At 39.6% G+C, this 18288-nt stretch overlaps 1 protein-coding gene and 1 long non-coding RNA gene across 2 annotated transcripts; one reads left to right on the plus strand and one right to left on the minus strand.

Annotated features, from left to right (window-relative positions):
- Positions 1 to 899: 899 nt before the first annotated feature.
- LOC121234176 (rust resistance kinase Lr10-like) lies at positions 900 to 17769 on the minus strand. The gene is made up of 4 exons (XM_041130011.1): positions 17021 to 17769; positions 16627 to 16653; positions 16288 to 16544; positions 900 to 2038 (listed from the first exon to the last, which is right to left on the minus strand). Exons 1-4 carry the CDS (start codon positions 17730 to 17732, stop codon positions 1172 to 1174), a joined length of 1863 nt encoding a protein of 620 aa, XP_040985945.1. The 5' UTR covers positions 17733 to 17769; the 3' UTR covers positions 900 to 1171.
- Positions 16409 to 16696, plus strand: LOC121234177. Its single transcript, XR_005934337.1, has 2 exons — positions 16409 to 16550; positions 16633 to 16696. It is a non-coding gene; the product is annotated as an uncharacterized LOC121234177 (long non-coding RNA).
- Positions 17770 to 18288: the final 519 nt, after the last annotated feature.

Raw genomic sequence — 18288 nt, forward strand, 5'->3', positions numbered from 1 at the left:
CAGGTATTCGTATATTCTCATAGGTCCCATCCCTCTTTTTTAATTTTCTCGATAAGTTATCCTTATCGTTTTATAACGATTGAAAGTCATCAAATTAGAGCTTCACCTACCAAAAGAAAAATTCCAAGGCAACTGGATATTCGTTGAGCAACTTTATCAACGTGTGCATCAAACATTAATGCAGAAGCTCCCCTAATCCACCTCGAGAGATTTTATTCCTGAAAAGTACGACAGTTATAAAGCCATTCGATAAAATTGAAATTATAAATTGACATAATTTTATAAAATATATTAAATTTATTTTACAATAATAATAATTTTAAAATCTAATATGTCACATTAAATCGCATTCACATAAATTTATAGATTTATTTTTATAGAATTTTTTTATGACTAAAATATTTATTTTTAACCTTCTAAGCTTCTCACTTTCGCTTAGTTTATAGGTAACCATTTATAACGATTATATCAAAATTAAAACTTGGTCATTAAGATCAATATATTCAAAAGACAAATAAGAGTGGCTCATGACGTTAGCACAGTTAAGTATCTATTCAAGTTTTATATTTTTGTATATTAACTTTTATTTGGTTTCTTAAATGATTTTTAATTATTTTTAAACTATTTGTCATTTTAAGATCTTTTAGCAAATTTAACAAAGTTTATGGAAATGATTGATTGGGTCGAAATTGAAAGCACTTAAAATAAAAATTTCATATTTTATTACTTGAACCATTTTTCCCTTCGTATGATGGTATGAGTAGATAATTTTCGTCTGACTTGGTAGGTATGTTAATCTATTCCACAGTAACAAAGGTTGGTCCACACGGTTTGATCCATGTGAAACCATTTATTTACGTAGACCATTCATGTTCACCAATCATATCATTCTCCTTCGAAAAACAAAATACGACATGTTTTTATAAAATTCACGAAGAAAAAGTCCACACATGCAAGTCTTTACATTGACTGCTAGAGTAATGGTTCTAATAATTTCCACAATGACTTGACTTCTACTTATATCATGATGGTGCCAAACGCATGTGATTTGATTGGCATAACTCTACCTTTAAAATGGAGGTATAGAGTTTGAAATACCCTTCTTCCAAATAAAATTAAAAAAAAAAAAAAAAAAAAAACCTTATAGCATGATGGCAGTATACATATTTTTTTACTCCTCCAACTCTGGGATGGCTTCTAACTCTTGGTTTAGACGTCTTGGAGGCATAGCTGGATTCATCATTCTTGTAGAACCTGCAGAGGCAAAGGGATTAGGAGGCATGGTGAAGTTATTTCCTTCCCCTTCCACCAACATTTGAACAACGGTTTTCATAGAAGGGCGATCCGCTGGATGCCATTGAATACACCATAATCCCACAATTCCGAGTTTCTTTGCAATTTTAGCATCTTCATCATTTTCAATCAAGAGTCGTAGATCTTCTTTTTCCTCCAAAAGATTATAGATCCATTCTGGAAAGTAGATTTGGCCCGCGTTTTCCGGCGTGACATCAACATGTTTTCTCCCTCCAACTGCTTCAAGCAACAGCATTCCAAAACTATAAACATCTGCTTTATAGGAAACGTTCCCGAAATTCCTAGAGAACACTTCGGGTGCTATGTAACCCACTGTTCCCCTAGCTGTGGTCATAGATACTGCACTTTGATCCTTAGAACACAACTTTGCAAGACCAAAATCAGAAATTTTTGGATTGAAGTTCTCGTCTAGCAAAACATTATGAGGTTTGATGTCAAAATGGAGGATCCGTTGATCACACCCTTGGTGAAGATATTCAATTCCTCTCGCAATGCCCAGAGCAATATCTTGTAGTTTCTCCCAACCAAGGAAACGGTTCTTGGCATCTGCTGAAGATATAAACTTTTCTAGAGAATCATTTGGTAAGTACTCATAAACTAGAGCTCGTCTGAATCCATCAGCACAAAAGCCAACCATACGAACCACATTAACATGGTGGATTCTACCCATTGTCCCCACTTCGTTTATGAATTCTTCCCCATTTCCCTTCGAGCTATTCAGGATCTTCACAGCAACAAAGATTTCATTGGAAAGCTTTCCCTTGAACGCTGTTCCATAGGCTCCTTGACTCTAAAATATTTATTGACAAGTAATTCAAAGTTTTTATCAAGTGGTATGTTATAGTAGGTGTTAACGTCGTGTTTCGCATGTCCTTGGACCAGACTTCAACAACTCAGGTCTTCCACAATGAGCCTTGCACAGAAAAGAATGTAATGTGGCTTGGAGAGGGCGGCCTCAGGGCCGGGGAATCTCCGATACTGAAGTCAGTAAATGCACTTGGAATGTAGTAAATAAGTAAGAGAGTCTGAGGATCAGAGAGAGTTTTCTCGTACCTGGATCAAATATTTATACTACAGGTTTGAAGAGCTGATTATGCCTATTACTATGAGGTCCGGGTTCCTCATACTATTCATTTTGTCAGAACCTTTAAATGCGGCATGGCTCTGCGACAACCCCATTAATGTGGTGTGGCTCTCCACTAGCATTATTAAATGACGTGTTGTCTAGGTGGCAGAGCTATTAATGCAGCGTGGTTCTCCAACCTTCTCTTCTAGGTCAGCCTTTCTCCTGGTCCATTCATGCCTTCTCCGTTAGTAGATTGACGGTCCTTCGTATGTCACGTCTATTGTATGGACGAGCACTTGATGACTGGACACTATTTGATGGACCTCAAATCGACGAGTCTTATCCCTTGCTACACCATCCTTCCAACAAGTCACATACATGGGATTCTCCCAGTGGGCCGGATTTATGACTATTCATCCCAGGCCAGGCTTAGCTGGGCCTCCTGGGCTTTGAGGGGAAAATCCCCTCACAGTTATCCCGTTAATTCTTTCTGGACGAGTCCGGGAAGAATTCTTCTTACGAACTGCCAACTTCCCAACTTGTTCGGTAGCTTGATGGGTGATGGTTTGTATTTTACATACGTGGCGATACAGTGCCAGTTACATTTTCACATTAAATGACATCCATTCGATTTCTGTGTTATGGCTTCGTTCTTTACTAGCATTAACTCCACACGTTATATCAACATATATGTTCTACGGCAGTTGCGATAATCAAGAGATTCTAGCTCTCTGGGGAGGGGACATGTGGCGTCCGATGGTGATTCGTGGAGTTATGACGTTTAGGTAAGCCAAACGCTTATCTCGCCTATATAAGGACCCTTCTCCCAGTTAGAATTACCATCATACTCACTTCTACCTTTTTTTTTTTTTTGCTTTTGAAGTCCCTTTGTGTCATTTTTCTATCTTTCATAGTTCTGATGGGTTTTGCACATCCTAGTGGGCGATAGGTCCGCTGGTGGCGCTCAATCCACCGCTAGTTGTGGTGGTCTGTACGTTGGAGAGTGGAGCCATCCATCCTTTGTTGTTGGGGTCTCGTATCCTTTATTCTCATTCTTGCCATTTTGCTTATTATGCTTCCTCGTTCTCGCCATTTTGCTTACGGGGCTCAATTTCAAAAGCTTATCTGGATATTAGAATCTCTTCGGATGCCTGCACCTGAACTCGCTGCATGCTTGTTCACAGTGGAGAAGTGCTTTTGTTGCAGTGGCGAGTGGCTCGGTAGTCGTGGTGCTCTTATTCTCGGCACTATCTTCATCGCTGTCTAGAACACAGACGACTGCATTTTACCGTCTAATTTCCTTTCGTCCCAGAGCACCTTTCCACTAGATCACTTATCCTCCTTGTAGCCTGTGCGGTTGTATGCGCCCTTATGGTGTAACTTGTTCCTTGTGTTTCCTTTTGTCAAGTTTTCTTTTTGTTCCTTAGCGCTTTGCGGCCTTATGTTGTAGTAATTTCCTTCTGCGACTTCATGATATAATTTGTTCCTTGGCACTTTGTAGCCTTATGTTGTAATAATTTCCTTCTGGGACTTTATGATGTAATTTACCTTTGTATTCCGGCTTCATGATGTAATATGTCTTTTGTAATGCTGTGTGGTTAATAAAATGATTTTTTGTATCCGACTGTGTCCTTCCTGCATTTTCCATGTCGTATTGTTTCCGACTTTCCTTGTTGTATTGTTTTTGTGTTTTCCTTTCTACATTTCTTCTTGCACTTCTCGACCTCTTTTTTTTTTTTAATCCTGCATAAGTAATTTTGTGTATCCGGCTGTACCTTTTTCGTATTTTCCTTGCTTGCTGACGCTTTGTATGGTCTCTTTTTGTGGCAATATGCTTCTTTTCTGTAGAGTTTTCTTTCTTTGGGTAGTCGTAAGACTTAGACCTATACTCCATTGGGGAGGGTCAGGCTACCTCAAGTTAGCCTCCCCTTTTTTGTTTCCCCAAGGAGGTAACTTTTTCGGGCTGCCATTGGGGCAGTCCGCTTTTTCACCATGATAGGAGTCGGGGTAAGTTTTTCCGGTCATCTCGTAGGCGGCACCCGCTCACCTCTACAGGACAGGCATGGTCGCCCTTAGGCCGACCTTCCCCTTCTGGCCCCACAAGGAGGTCGGCTGTTCAGGCAATTTGTTACTGGATCTGCTCCCACTCGTTGACATTATAGGGAAAGGTAATGCTTTGAGCCAGGTTGGCGTTAGACTTACTCTTCATTCGCAGTGGAGGTTGGGATAAGTTTTCGAGTTGCTGCGAGGGCACAACTGGCTCTCCTCTGCGGGAAGGATAAGGTCACCCTTGGGCCGACCTTTCCCTATAGTATCCTGTAGTGAGGTAAGTTTTTAAGACAGTTTGTTACTAAATCTGCTCCCACCTATTGACACTCACGATGAAGGTAAATTTTTCTGATCTTGGGTAGCTGAGGACTAACCCGCACTCCGTTGTGAGAAGGACAAGGCAACCGCAACCTTAAGGCCTACCTTTCCCTATAGTATCTTGCGATGAGGCAAATTCAGACAACAATTGGCTGACCGCTTTTCACCGTGATAGGAGTAGGTGTAATTTATTCGGGAGGGCAATGTGCCGGTCCCACTCTCCTCCCACCCTTGGCCTGACCTTTCCTTATAGTATGTCGCAGGGAGATAAGATAAGTTTTCGGGCAGTTTGTTACTTGACTCGTTCCCGCTCGTTGATATCACAGGAAAGCTAAGTGTTGGGTCAAGCTGGTGCTAATCCCACTCTTTGTTGCGACAGAGGTCGGGATAATGCATTTGGGAGGGCCGTGGGCCGATCCCGCTCTCCTCTATGGGAGGGATAAGGCCATCCTTAGACCGATCTTTCCATATAGTGTCCCGTGAGGAGGTAAGTCTCCGGACAGTTTGTTATTAAACCTGCACTCACCTGTTGACGTCCATGAGGAAGGTAAGTTTTATCTTTGGGTTGCCATCGGCTGACCTGCTCTCCATCACGGGAGGGATTAGGCAACCCTTAAGCCTACCTTTCCCTATGGTGCCTGGCGAGGATGTAAGTTGTTGATGACCTTGTAGCCGTTTTTTTGTTGTTGTTGTTGGTGTCATACTGGTAATGAGAGCGTGTAACAGATGTTTTGTGTTGTCCTAAAAAGTTGCGTCTTATTAATTAAAAAGGAATGTACAAGCTTAGTGTAGAGACATTACAAAGTTCAAGGGGCCCATGTTCCCACTTTGGGGAGGTCGTCGCCCGTCCTCTTCTCCAGAGCTGCGCACCATCCCTTCCTTCCTAGAAACTTGGCAAGGCGAATCACAGATGGAAGCCTGCCGTTGTTTCTCTGGCGGTGTCCCGCCTATGCGTCCTCTTGGCATTGCCAAAGGCGGGTTCTTCATCTTTCTACCTCAGCTTCTACACGTAGCACTCCCTTGGGAATACCTGCTCCCCCGAACTTCCCCCACTCCTTGGGGAGTTGAGAATTTCATTTTGAGGAAGTAGGTCGATGTGACAGCCTTTAAGCAGTTGAGAGTGGGCCTCCTGATGATGGCGTTGTATGCCGACGAAGTTTTTACCACTATGAAGTCGACCATAGTTGGGGCTGTGTAAGGGCTACTTCCCACCTAGAGGTGGTCTCCACTGGCTAGACGATGCCTTCTGGAGAAGCCTTTTAAGGGCATGGGGGCGGGCAATAGCTGGGAGGTCTCAATACCCATCTTGATGAAAGCTTCACAGAACAGTATGTTCGCAGAGCTCTAGTTGTCAATGTGGATTCTGTAGGTGGTGAAGTTGGCAATGAGCATGGTAACCACTAAGGCGTCGTCGTGGGGGTACATAACCCCTTTTTCATCGGCCTCCGCAAATGAGATTACTAGAGTGGGGTTGCCCCTTTGTTGCTTGGCGAGGTGATACTCGATTGAGTACACCTCGTGGTATCGGGTCCACCTGACATGCGCTTTCTGTCCTGATGGGGTGATGCCCCCGCTTGTGAACCTTCCTACTATGGTTTGAATTTCCTCGAGAGGCGGTTGTTGCCTTGGTGGTGATTGGGGGGGATCCGACGATGGCCCCCTATTGCTAGCCTTTGAGGGTTGTTTTCTCATCGGTGCTAGTCACCCTGATCTTGGCTCCTTTCCCTCGATCTTCTCATTGGCTCTTGCACTTGTCTCCTAGCCAGGGAGTGGCGACGCCTCTGTTGTTCTGCATATTCCTTCCTTCCATCCGGGGAGCGACAATCCTCAGTGTTGTGTGAGGTGGACCGATGGTACGTGCAGTATCGGCGCATTGCTCCCTGTCGTCCTCCCCTTGAATGTTGAATATGGGCTGGTCATACCGCAGCCCGGGTCCCTTCGTCGGGGCTTCCTCTCATCATTTCTCCTGGGAGTCCATTTCCTCTTTCTTATGAGGTTTGGCCTTAGTTGGGGCCTTCCCCTTTCTTTCCGCGCACTCTATTTCCTTCCTTTGCGGCTCAGTCAACGCTCGAAAGGTGTCTTCCGCATTGATGAAGTTGTCGGCCTGGTCCATGAAATCTCGTAATGTCGCGGGAGTTTGCTTGGCCAATTCTGCCATAAACTAGGAGCGCGGCTAGAAGCCTCCTAAGAGTGCCGCCAAAGTGATCTTCTCATCTTGATCATCGGCGGTCATGCGCTCTTTATTGAATTGGACAAGGTAGGATTTCAGGCTCTCGTCCTCTGTTTATTTGATAGTGAAGAGGTACGTGGCCGGGCGCCGCCTCCTTTAACTAGACATGAATTGGGTTAGGAACAGCCTGGCTAGCTTGCTGAAGCTGTCCTCTGACTATTAACGTCATGTTTCACACTCCCTTGGGTTAGGCTCCAACAACTCAAGTCTTCCACAGTGAGCCTTGCACAAAGAAGAATGTAATGTGGCTTGGAGAGGGTGGCCTCTAGGCCGGGGAATCTCTGATGCCAAAGTCAGTAAATGCACTTGAAATATGGTAAATAAGTAAGGAAGTCTAGGGATCAGAGAGAGTTTTTTCGTACCTAAGATCGACTATTTATACTACAAGTTCAAAGAGCTGATTATGCTTGTTACTATGAGGTCTGGGTTCCTCGCACTATTCATTTTGTCAGAACTTTTAAATGCGGCGTGGCTTTGCGATGGCGTCCTTATTGTGGCGTGTTATCCGAGTGGCAGAGCCATTAATGCAGCGTGGTTCTCCAACCTTCTTCTTTGGGTCTGCCTTTCTCCTAGTGCGTTCCTGCTTTCTCTGTCAGTAGATCGACGGTCCTTCGTATGTCATGCCTGCTGTGTGGACGAGCACTTGATGATTGGACACTATTCGAGGGGCCTTAGATCGACGAGTCCCCTCCCCTGCTGCACCACCCCTCCAATAGGTCATGTACAGGGGATTCTTGGGCCTTGGGGTGAAAATCCCCTTACAGTAAGGTTGGGCAAAACCTCTGTCGGCTTCGACTCTGACCGACGCTTGCTCCAACTCCAATTCCAATGGAGTCGAAACATCGAAAATCGAAATTGAAGTTAAAATTTCTTCTAAAAATATTATTGGAGTTGGAGCGGAGATCGACTTCGACTTCGAACTCTAACTGCATCTCTGCTATTTGTTCACTGTCTACCTTCCTACTGCCTTAAACTTTACTGGTTCTTACAGCTTCTCTTGACAAAGACAGAAAATTCTATCTATTCTATTAGCCATTTATGGTAGGCTTGGGGCCTTAGATGAGATACAAAAGTCTCATCTGATATCATTTCATTTCATTTTATCTTATTTTCAAACACAGTTCAAAATACAAAATCTTCAAACTAATCATTACAATTTTTTCAAATTTTTAAATAAAAATAAAAAATAATTCTAACTTTTTTTAAATCCCCAAACAAAAATAATATTATAAAATTATATTATTACAATATTTTAACTTTATAATATTTTTTATTCAACTTTTTCTCTCTCCTTTCTCAAAACTCAAAAAATATCCATCGTAAACTATCTAATTATTATTCATAAACTTTCTTATTATTTTTCACAAGATTTTATCTCATCTCAGTTTTTAAACAAGCACTTAACATCTCATAAACAAGCACTTAACCTATCTTTCCTGATGGATTTACTTTCTCGAGCTTGGTAATTCCTGGCATAGGTTCAAAATTTCAAATCAAAAGTCTCAACTAACTTATTATTATTATGATTTTATCGCCAAAATTGTCTCTTTTTCTCAAGTAACCTTATTTTACGTGTTTTCACTCCCATGGGTTCAAATCAATAAGTCACTCTCCTAACTCGTTCATTTTCTCAATTTTCAAGTAACTTTGTTTTATAGCCCAGTGTTAGCTTCGACTTTCGAGTTACCAATCCCGCTAATTCCTTTTCATCCCTTTTCATCGACGGTTTAACTTTTTCCATTTTCGCTGATTGTTTGTTTTTGGGACCAAGTTTCTCACCATCCGAACTTGGAAGTCCTCTTCAATCATGACGGTTTATGAGAGGGTAATTCTGAATCTTCTTTTCCGTCTCAACCATTCCAACACCTTCCATTTTCTTTTCCTCTCATTTTCTTTTCTGCTTTTATCGGCTCGAGTTATCTTATAAGAATGACATACTCCTTCTCGAGACTCTATATCATCACGGTGGCTTTGCATCGTTGATGTCATCATAAACGAGGGCGACCGAGGCATCTCTCTCTCTCTTCGACGCTCCAACTTCGACAACTTTGATCGGAATTAGAGTCCGCTACTGATCGAAGTCGGAGTTGGAGTTGGAGTCCAACTTCGACTTCAACTTTGGTCGGAGTTTAGAGTTGGGCTTTCTAACTATGTTGGAGTCGTAGCCCAACCCTAGTTATGGGTAGCACTATAGCTATTGAGGATCCTCCAACAAGGCCATTTGAACTTTTTTTTCATACATTTTTTTATGTTCTTAAACATTTAAAAAATAAAATTCATAACATCATTAAAAAACACTTTCATAATCACTAAGTTAAAAGAAATTGAACCGGAAAAATGTCGAGGACCACCTCTAAGTGGTCCAAGCATCTATAAATAAATAATTTGTATAAGTTTCAAATGGATAATAGTCATACAAACCTTTGTAAAAAATGAGCACTCACCTAAAATAAAAGTAAAAATTTAAAACTTATACGTAATATTAATCTTTCCTATCTATGCGCAGTCTGCAGTATACACTTTACAAATTGCATATCATTTACCTTCAGTTTACGAGAGAGAGAAAAGAGGTACAAATCGTATCTTCAAACTTGGGGTGTTGGTTCTGTTTGAACTTTGAAGAAAATATGCTCGCCCTCTCTTTTCCTTCTCCCTCCAAACTCCCCTCAGCTTCTCCCAAGCCCTCGAACCCTTCTTCAGGCCATAACCTTCCATCGTCAAAACCATCATCCCCAACCCCAACCTTTGAAGTCCTTAACCACCGTCTGACCCATCACCACAATGTGGGCCACCTTCACGAAGCAATCTCCACCCTCGACATCATGGTCCGAAAGGGTGTCCATCCAGATCTCACCACGTTCGCCGTACTCCTCAATCATGCATCAGGTCCCGGAATTTCCAACTCGGAAAACTTGTCCACAATCGGTTCACGCAGTCCCAACTTGAACCCAACTCCGTCATTTTTAACTCTCTAATCAGCTTGTACTCAAAGTGTGGGGATTGGGCTAAAGCAAAAGCCATATTTGATAGCGTGGGAGATAAGAAAGACTTGGTTTCTTGGAGCGCAATGGTCTCATGTTTTGCAAATAATGATATGGAATTTGAAGCGATTGGGACATTTCTTGAAATGCTTGAAAATGGGTTTCATCCAAATGAGTATTGCTTCGCGGCAGCGATTCGGGCGTGTTCGACTGTGGATACTATCTTGACTGGTAAAATGATTTTTGGGTTTGTGATAAAAAGTGGATATTTTGAGTCCGATGTGTGTGTTGGGTGTGCATTGATTGATATGTTTGTGAAGGGCAGCGGTGATGTGGCATTAGCATATAAGGTCTTTGAGAAAATGCCTGAGAAGAATACAGTGACTTGGACTTTGATGATAACTAGGTTTATGCAATTGGGGTGCCCGAGAGAGGCAATACATTTGTTTTTGGATATGATTTTAAGTGGGAATGTACCGGATCAATTTACATTAAGTGGGGTTTTATCGGCTTGTGCAGAGTTGGAATTGTTGTCTCTTGGGCAGCAATTGCATTCTTGGGTTACAAGGGTGGGAATGCCATTAGATGCTTGTGTTGGTTGTTGTTTGGTGGACATGTATGCAAAGTGTGCATCAGTGGACGATTCAACCAAAGTGTTCAATCCGATTAAGTGTTTTGATTATCAAGCATGAATCGATTTTAAACATATTGGTGATTAATGATTTCTTAGCTTTGATTAAGTGTTGGGATGAATTTGATTACTCAAGGATTAGACTTCATAATATCTCTAAAGATGTTAGTGATCATTAGTGATTAAAGAAAATTTCATATGCATGCATTCATAGGGATCAATAGTTGAAGATACATATAGGCATCAACTAAGATGCATGCCACGAGTTGAGAATAATTGGACAAGTTCTACTTTGAATTTTGAAAATACAAGGGCATAGATGATTTTATAATGCCAAAAATATGAAGTCTATGAAATTTGGTTAAATTTAGAGTTTGTTTCTAATTAGTGAAAATTTAGGGCCTAAATGACAAATTTTGAAAGTCTAGGGGTATTTTTGTAAATATCTAATTTTTGAAGCATTTGATTTTGAGCCTATCCATAAGAGTATTAACCCTAACTTAGTATACACATGATTTACGCAGCTACGACGCTAATTTCGAATTTTTTGAAAGTTTGTAAGTTGGCCTCTAATTTACACATTGATAAATTATTTATGAATTATTGATAAATGTTCATTCATATTTCAATTATCATGTTATATGATACATTGAGTGCGTACTTACAAAACATGTGATATTTTTACCATTTTTAATATATTGCATATAAATGTCATTTTTCATGAAACTTGTTACATATGCATATGTCATGAAAAATATTTTTCAAAACATTGCATGAAAATCATTTTATTATGACCCCAAAGGCTAGGATAGAGAATTATCCTGGTGGAACTCCTCTGTCCACTCTGGAGTGTTTAATAATGGAGTGGTAACCTCTGGTTGACGAAGAATAGTCAACATGCTTCAAATGGATTTTTTCTAAAGAATGGAGGAGCGAAATCAACATTTTAGGACACCTAACGCTAGTGGGTGTAAACGTTATGATTTTTATGATGTTATGTTATTTACCAATACATTGAGAATGAGTCTATAGACAAGGTAATTTCAACGTAAGTTATACTACGGTCACCGGCAGGTATTCACAGTGCATATGAGGAACTGTGACATTACCACACATTTGTTATTAATTAAGATAATGATGTAAGTCTATAATTATAAAAGTTTAGGATGAAATTTTTATGAAGAAGTTACGTCTTTTTCAAAAATGTTGATGAAATTATTTACTGAATAAAACCTGTATCCCCATATTTTTAAAAGATGTTGAGGAATCTGGATGAGAGACATGCATACTGATTTTCTGTATCTCATGCATTGCATATTTATCATTTTTCATTATTGACTTATCTTTGCGTCAGTTAGTTGTTTAACTTACTGAGATTTCGAGTAAATCTCACCCTTTTATGAGACCACTATCATTTCACTCGGAATGATATAAGTTGTGTTAGGGATCGACTAGGACGAGATTGATGGAGCACTAGATCCGCATGATTGAGGAGGAGCCGGATCTGGAGAGAAAGCTGGACTTAATTTTGATGTCCATAACCCAAGTCCTTTATGCTTTAGATCTCATGAAGAGAATGATATGACTTTGTATATAAGTCTATACTACTTTAGTATTTTGAACATGATGATTATCTAATGAAGTTTAGATATTTTAGTTATTCTGGCATATTTTTCACCTTAACCTTTTATCTCTGCTGCGATTATTGTATATTGCTAGTTGCATACTAGGTTGTATTGCATTGCATATTAACTGTCATGAACGGGGGTATACAACCTTGTGTTGCATGTCTCGATGCTCTAAGTCTCCGCTCCATCCCAAGCGGAGATTAAGGGTATCACAGCGGTGGTATCAGAGCAGTTTGTCTTTAGGTAAACCCACATGTCCTTAGGAACCTTATGCCAGAATATAGATTTGAATCATTAGTCTTGCATAGGCTTGAATCCTGCAGTTAGAGCTCGGTCTAATGTGCATATATCGTAGGAGTCGGAAGGATTAAAACGAGATGACATGGGGCAGACAAGAGAGGAACGCTGATGGATCTAACACCCACAGAGATCAGGATCGTTGCTTCGATGGAGGACGTGATTTGGCGGATGCGATTCGTCAAATGACAGAGACCATGAAACAGTAGTAGGAAGTAATCCTAAGGTAGAACTAGCAACGCTCTGATTGAGAACCAGGAACTAGCAGTTCCTGGGTCCCTCAGTTCCTAAAATATAGATACCCCAATTTCATGGGAACTGAGGGACCCATGAAAGCTAACAAGTGGCTATTAGATTTCGACAGAACCTTTGAGATCATCGGCTATACTGAGGAACAGAAGATACAGTACGCGGGGCACCTGCTGCAGGGTGAAGCTGGAATTTGGTGGGACACCAAGAGGCAACTTCTGATTAGAGAATTAAGAAATATCACCATTTTGACCTGTGAAAGGTTTAAGGAGGAATTTGACAATTGTTTCTTCCTAAAGTCAATGAAGATTCAGAAGGCCCATGAGTTTGCCACGTTTATGGAATTGGAAAGGTTTGCCCCACACTTGATTGCTACTGAGAAAATGCAAGCCTAGAAGTTTCAAGGTAGGCTGAATTCTAGACTTTGCAGTTATGTGGCTGGGGTCTGCATCCACAACTTCCAAGATTTGGTTAATGTGGCTGCAATAGCGGAGGCGGAACAACGAAATGTGACAACTTAGATTAACCTCGAGAGAAAGAGGTTGGTGTAGTTTCTTTTCCTCTGGGTGGCCTAATAGCTCCCACCTTTGAGGAGGCATGTCGCAACATTCAATGTGATAACCCTTCTGAATTTTTGGATTAGCATGGCCTGACACAAGCACGTTCTCTGGGATGGCAATTTACCACATTTAATGTGATAACCCCTCTGAGTCTGAGGTATGGTGGGCCATTTTGACATGACTATTATTGACCCAGCCAGCCAGATTATGTTAGCTAGTTTTGAAGGTGTCCCCTCCTCTTGCGGTGCCCAGCTAGGGCGCGATTGAATGACCATCTCTGTATGCTATTTCTTGATTGGCTGGTTCTCACCTATGATAAAAGGGCCCTTTGGGTCTCGCCTCCCGCTCTCCCTTTTTGCGTATAGGGTATCTAATCTTACCGAGCCTCGTGCAAGTCAGTTGTCCTAATGGGGCTAGGCCCTTTCTTTGGGGGTAGGAATTGAGCCTAACAATATAGTTTGACATAAAAGGCTACGCCCATTGGTTATTTGAAGGAAAAATCCATTATGTTTAATGATGGTACAGTCTCTAATAGCTCCAATAGCTCTCAATATAATGAGGAAAATAAGATTAAATAAAGATTGAAGAATATGTTCTCCTTTTGGAAAGAGAGTCCCACGAGTTGTAGAGAAGTAGTAGAGAGCATTTTCTTGTAGAGTTGTTAGATCCTTGCAGATCTCTAGAGACTTCCTCTTTTTATAGAGGTTTCATTCCTTTTTTGCGGTAGCTAAGTCTCGTTTGGCTGATGTCATATTCACATTTTTATATGTCAATTAACTTCTTTTAATTTTACCTCTTCCTTATCTTATACCATCTTTTTATTTTTGACAATAGATTGAACCCTAATTTATTTTGTATGCAACAATAGTCTTTGAGAAGAAATCATGGTTTATTTTACGACAAAGAAAGGGAGGTGTGGGCCGGGATTTGCGGATCCTTATCAGGTATTCGTATATTCTCATTGGTCCTATCCCTCTTTTTTAATTTTCTCGATAAGTTATCCTTGTCGTTTTATGACGATTGAAAGTCATCAAATTAGAGCTTCACCTACCAAAAGAAAAATTCCAAGACAATTAGATATTCATTGAGCAACTTTATCAAGGTGTGCATCAAACATTAATGCAGAAGCTCCCCTAATCCACCTCGAGAGATTTTATTCATGAAAAGTACGACAGTTATAAAGCCATTCGATAAAATTGAACTTATAAATTGACATAATTTTATAAAATACATTAAATTTATTTTACAATAATAATAATTTTAAAATCTAACATGTCACATTAAATCGCATTCACATAAATTTATAGATTTATTTTTATAGACTAAAATATTTATTTTTAACCTTCTAAGCTTCTCACTTTCGCTTAGTTTATAGGTAACCATTTATAATGATTATATCAAAATTAAAACTTGGTCATTAAGATCAATATATTCAAAAGACAAATAAGAGTGGCTCATGACGTTAGCACAGTTAAGTATCTATTCAAGTTTTATATTTTTGTATATTAACTTTTATTTGGTTTCTTAAATGATTTTTAATTATTTTTAAACTATTTGTAATATTTTCAGATCTTTTAGCAAATTTAACAAAGTTTATTGAAATGATTGATTGGGTCGAAATTGAAAGCACTTAAAATAAAAATTTCATATTTTATTACTTGAACCATTTTTCCCTTCGTATGATGGTATGAGTAGATAATTTTCGTCTGACTTGGTAGGTATGTTAATCTATTCCACAGTAACACGGGTTGGTCCACACGGTTTGATCTATGTGAAACCATTTATTTACGTAGACCATTCATGTTCACCAATCATATCATTCTCCTTCGGAAAACAAAATACGACATGTTTTTATAAAATTCACAAAGAAAAAGTCCACACATGCAAGTCTTTACATTAACTGCTAGAGTAATGGTTCTAATAATTTCCACAATGACTTGACTTCAACTTATATCATGATGGTGCCAACCGCATGTGACTTGATTGGCATAACTCTGCCTTTAAAATGGAGGTATAGAGTTTGAAACACCCTTCTTCCAAAAAAAAAAAAAAAAAAAAAAAAAAACCTTATAGCATGATGGCAGTATACATATTTTTTTACTCCTCCAACTCTGGGATGGCTTCTAACTCTTGGTTTAGACGTCTTGGAGGCATAGCTGGATTCATCATTCTTGTAGAACCTGCAGAGGCAAAGGGATTAGGAGGCATGGTGAAGTTATTTCCTTCCCCTTCCACCAACATTTGAACAACGGTTTTCATAGAAGGGCGATCCGCTGGATGCCATTGAATACACCATAATCCCACAATTCCGAGTTTCTTTGCAATTTTAGCATCTTCATCATTTTCAATCAAGAGTCGTAGATCTTCTTTTTCCTCCAAAAGATTATAGATCCATTCTGGAAAGTAGATTTGGCCCGCGTTTTCCGGCGTGACATCAACATTTTTTCTCCCTCCAACTGCTTCAAGCAACAGCATTCCAAAACTATAAACATCTGCTTTATAGGAAACGTTGCCGAAATTCCTAGAGAACACTTCGGGTGCTATGTAACCCACTGTTCCCCTAGCTGTGGTCATAGATACTGCACTTTGATCCTTAGAACACAACTTTGCAAGACCAAAATCAGAAATTTTTGGATTGAAGTTCTCGTCTAGCAAAACATTATGAGGTTTGATGTCAAAATGGAGGATCCGTTGATCACACCCTTGGTGAAGATATTCAATTCCTCTCGCAATGCCCAGAGCAATATCTTGTAGTTTCTCCCAACAAAGGAAACGGTTCTTGGCATCTGCTGAAGATATAAACTTTTCTAGAGAATCATTTGGTAAGTACTCATAAACTAGAGCTCGTCTGAATCCATCAGCACAAAAGCCAACCATACGAACCACATTAACATGGTGGATTCTACCCATTGTCCCCACTTCGTTTATGAATTCTTCCCCATTTCCCTTCGAGCTATTCAGGATCTTCACAGCAACAAAGATTTCATTGGAAAGCTTTCCCTTGAACACTGTTCCATAGGCTCCTTGACCTAACTTCTCAGCAAATTGATTCGTAATCCTTTTTATGTCGGCATATGAGTATCTCGTGGGCTTCAAATTCCTGTAATCCTCCAAAAATCTTTGGATCCTGATTTGATTTTCTTTTTCAAGTTTATCATACCTGTAGAGACGGTAGAGTGCACAAACCGCTAGTGCTAAAAGAAAAGAACCTACGATGGAACCTGCATGTTAAGCACTAGTGATTATTAAGAAACTCCCATCTCCCCAATGCGAAAAATTTCAAATGGCCAACTGAGAACTTACCAGCAGTCACTAACGTTGATTTTTTATCTGTAAAAGATTTAACAATATTAGCATCTCATTAAGCCGAATAGAAAACCAAAAAAACACCTTGTTTGCATTGAATTTTTCTTTATAATAGTTAATTATTTTATTCAGACTTTGAGTCCAAATTCTAAGGCCTGTAAGAGCTCTGAACGAGCTATGCAAATGAATTTTTCTTTAGTTACCATATGTATCCTAATCTTTATAAGCAAAGTTACATCTGATGAACCGAATCAGCAGGGACATCATGAATACAGGAAACTTGCAGTCGCAGAGAGCAGTTACAAGCCAAACTTGACCAAATCAATAAATGTTTGCTGGAAAATTGTGAATAACTTGAGCACAAAGATGGAAATTTGACAGAAGAAGATACCTTTGTGGGTTTTGGGAAAGCACTCAGTCTCTGTTTCGGTACCATTTCTCTTCAATCTACAGGTCTGGTTCTTTGCACAGTCTCTGCAATTGGGAATGACCCACTCCAATTCAAGCATATCATCACCTCCGGGAGTTACAGGAAATGACCGAAGATTATACATCTTTGTACAAGATGCTAATGGCAAATTGGTGATGTCCTGTTCGGAAGGAAAGGCATAAACATTCTGGCCAGGTTTTGTCAGGCAAGGGATCAACTCTCCATAAGAATCTCTTTCTGGGGGATGACAACTGTACAAGGCAAAGTCACCAGCGCTTTTGTTTGTGTAATTGAAAGGGTCGTAAGATTTGACTTGCTGAAGTTGCTTTGGAAAGCATTTATCTGGGTCAGATACTTGAATCCTCTGAGACTGGTAGTCAATTTTTGCCACAATAAACTTTACTAGGTTTGGCAGCTGGAGCTGGATTTCGTTTCTGCCCGTGCAGGAAAGATTAAAGCGGGGATAACCACAGTGCTCTGGCTGGGTATTCAATCGGAAAGGAAACTTGATGGGAAGGCCAGAACTTCCACAGTGTTCTTCTACATCACACCCATGATTGATTTGGCCTTCTCCAAGGCCAGCCACGGATACCACAACCAAGAAGAAGAAGGAGATTGCCATTTTTGAGGAAACAATAGACATCTCTGTAGTCTGAAGGTTTCTCGGCCCCATGAACACTCTTATCTTAGAGAGTCCTAGATTTATGGCCCGGTTTTTCTACGATGATTACCTCTCACTTCTTCCAAGTGAGCAGGAAATTTCCGGGTCAAAAAGTCTTTCCATCGACTTGATCAGGGCCACTTATTTAAGAACATGCCAGACGTTTTCGTCAATGTGACAATGACAATGTAGGGGAGAGAGAATGGTGACCTGCTAAGTGTAAATATATATATAGTATATTTTAATTATTTTTTATAGATTGGTAAATATTTTTAAAAAATAAAAAATAAAAAATTTATTTAAATAGTTACTTCTTTAATCATTATATAAAAAAATTAAAGACAACAGAAATTCTTTATTCTTTATTACAATTTTATAATTTTTTTATTTATTTTTTTTTCATTTTTCAAACTTTTATAAAATATTTTAACTCAAATTGTTTATAATTTATTTCATCTCAATTCAAATATTTTATTATTATTTATAATCCTCTCAACTTATTATCTAAATATATTTATTGTTTTTATCAAGAAATATGAGATTAGAATGATTAGACTCCATTTATTGA

This window comes from Juglans microcarpa x Juglans regia, chromosome 6D, assembly GCF_004785595.1.
Source record: "Juglans microcarpa x Juglans regia isolate MS1-56 chromosome 6D, Jm3101_v1.0, whole genome shotgun sequence".
Taxonomy (NCBI): Eukaryota; Viridiplantae; Streptophyta; class Magnoliopsida; order Fagales; family Juglandaceae; genus Juglans; species Juglans microcarpa x Juglans regia.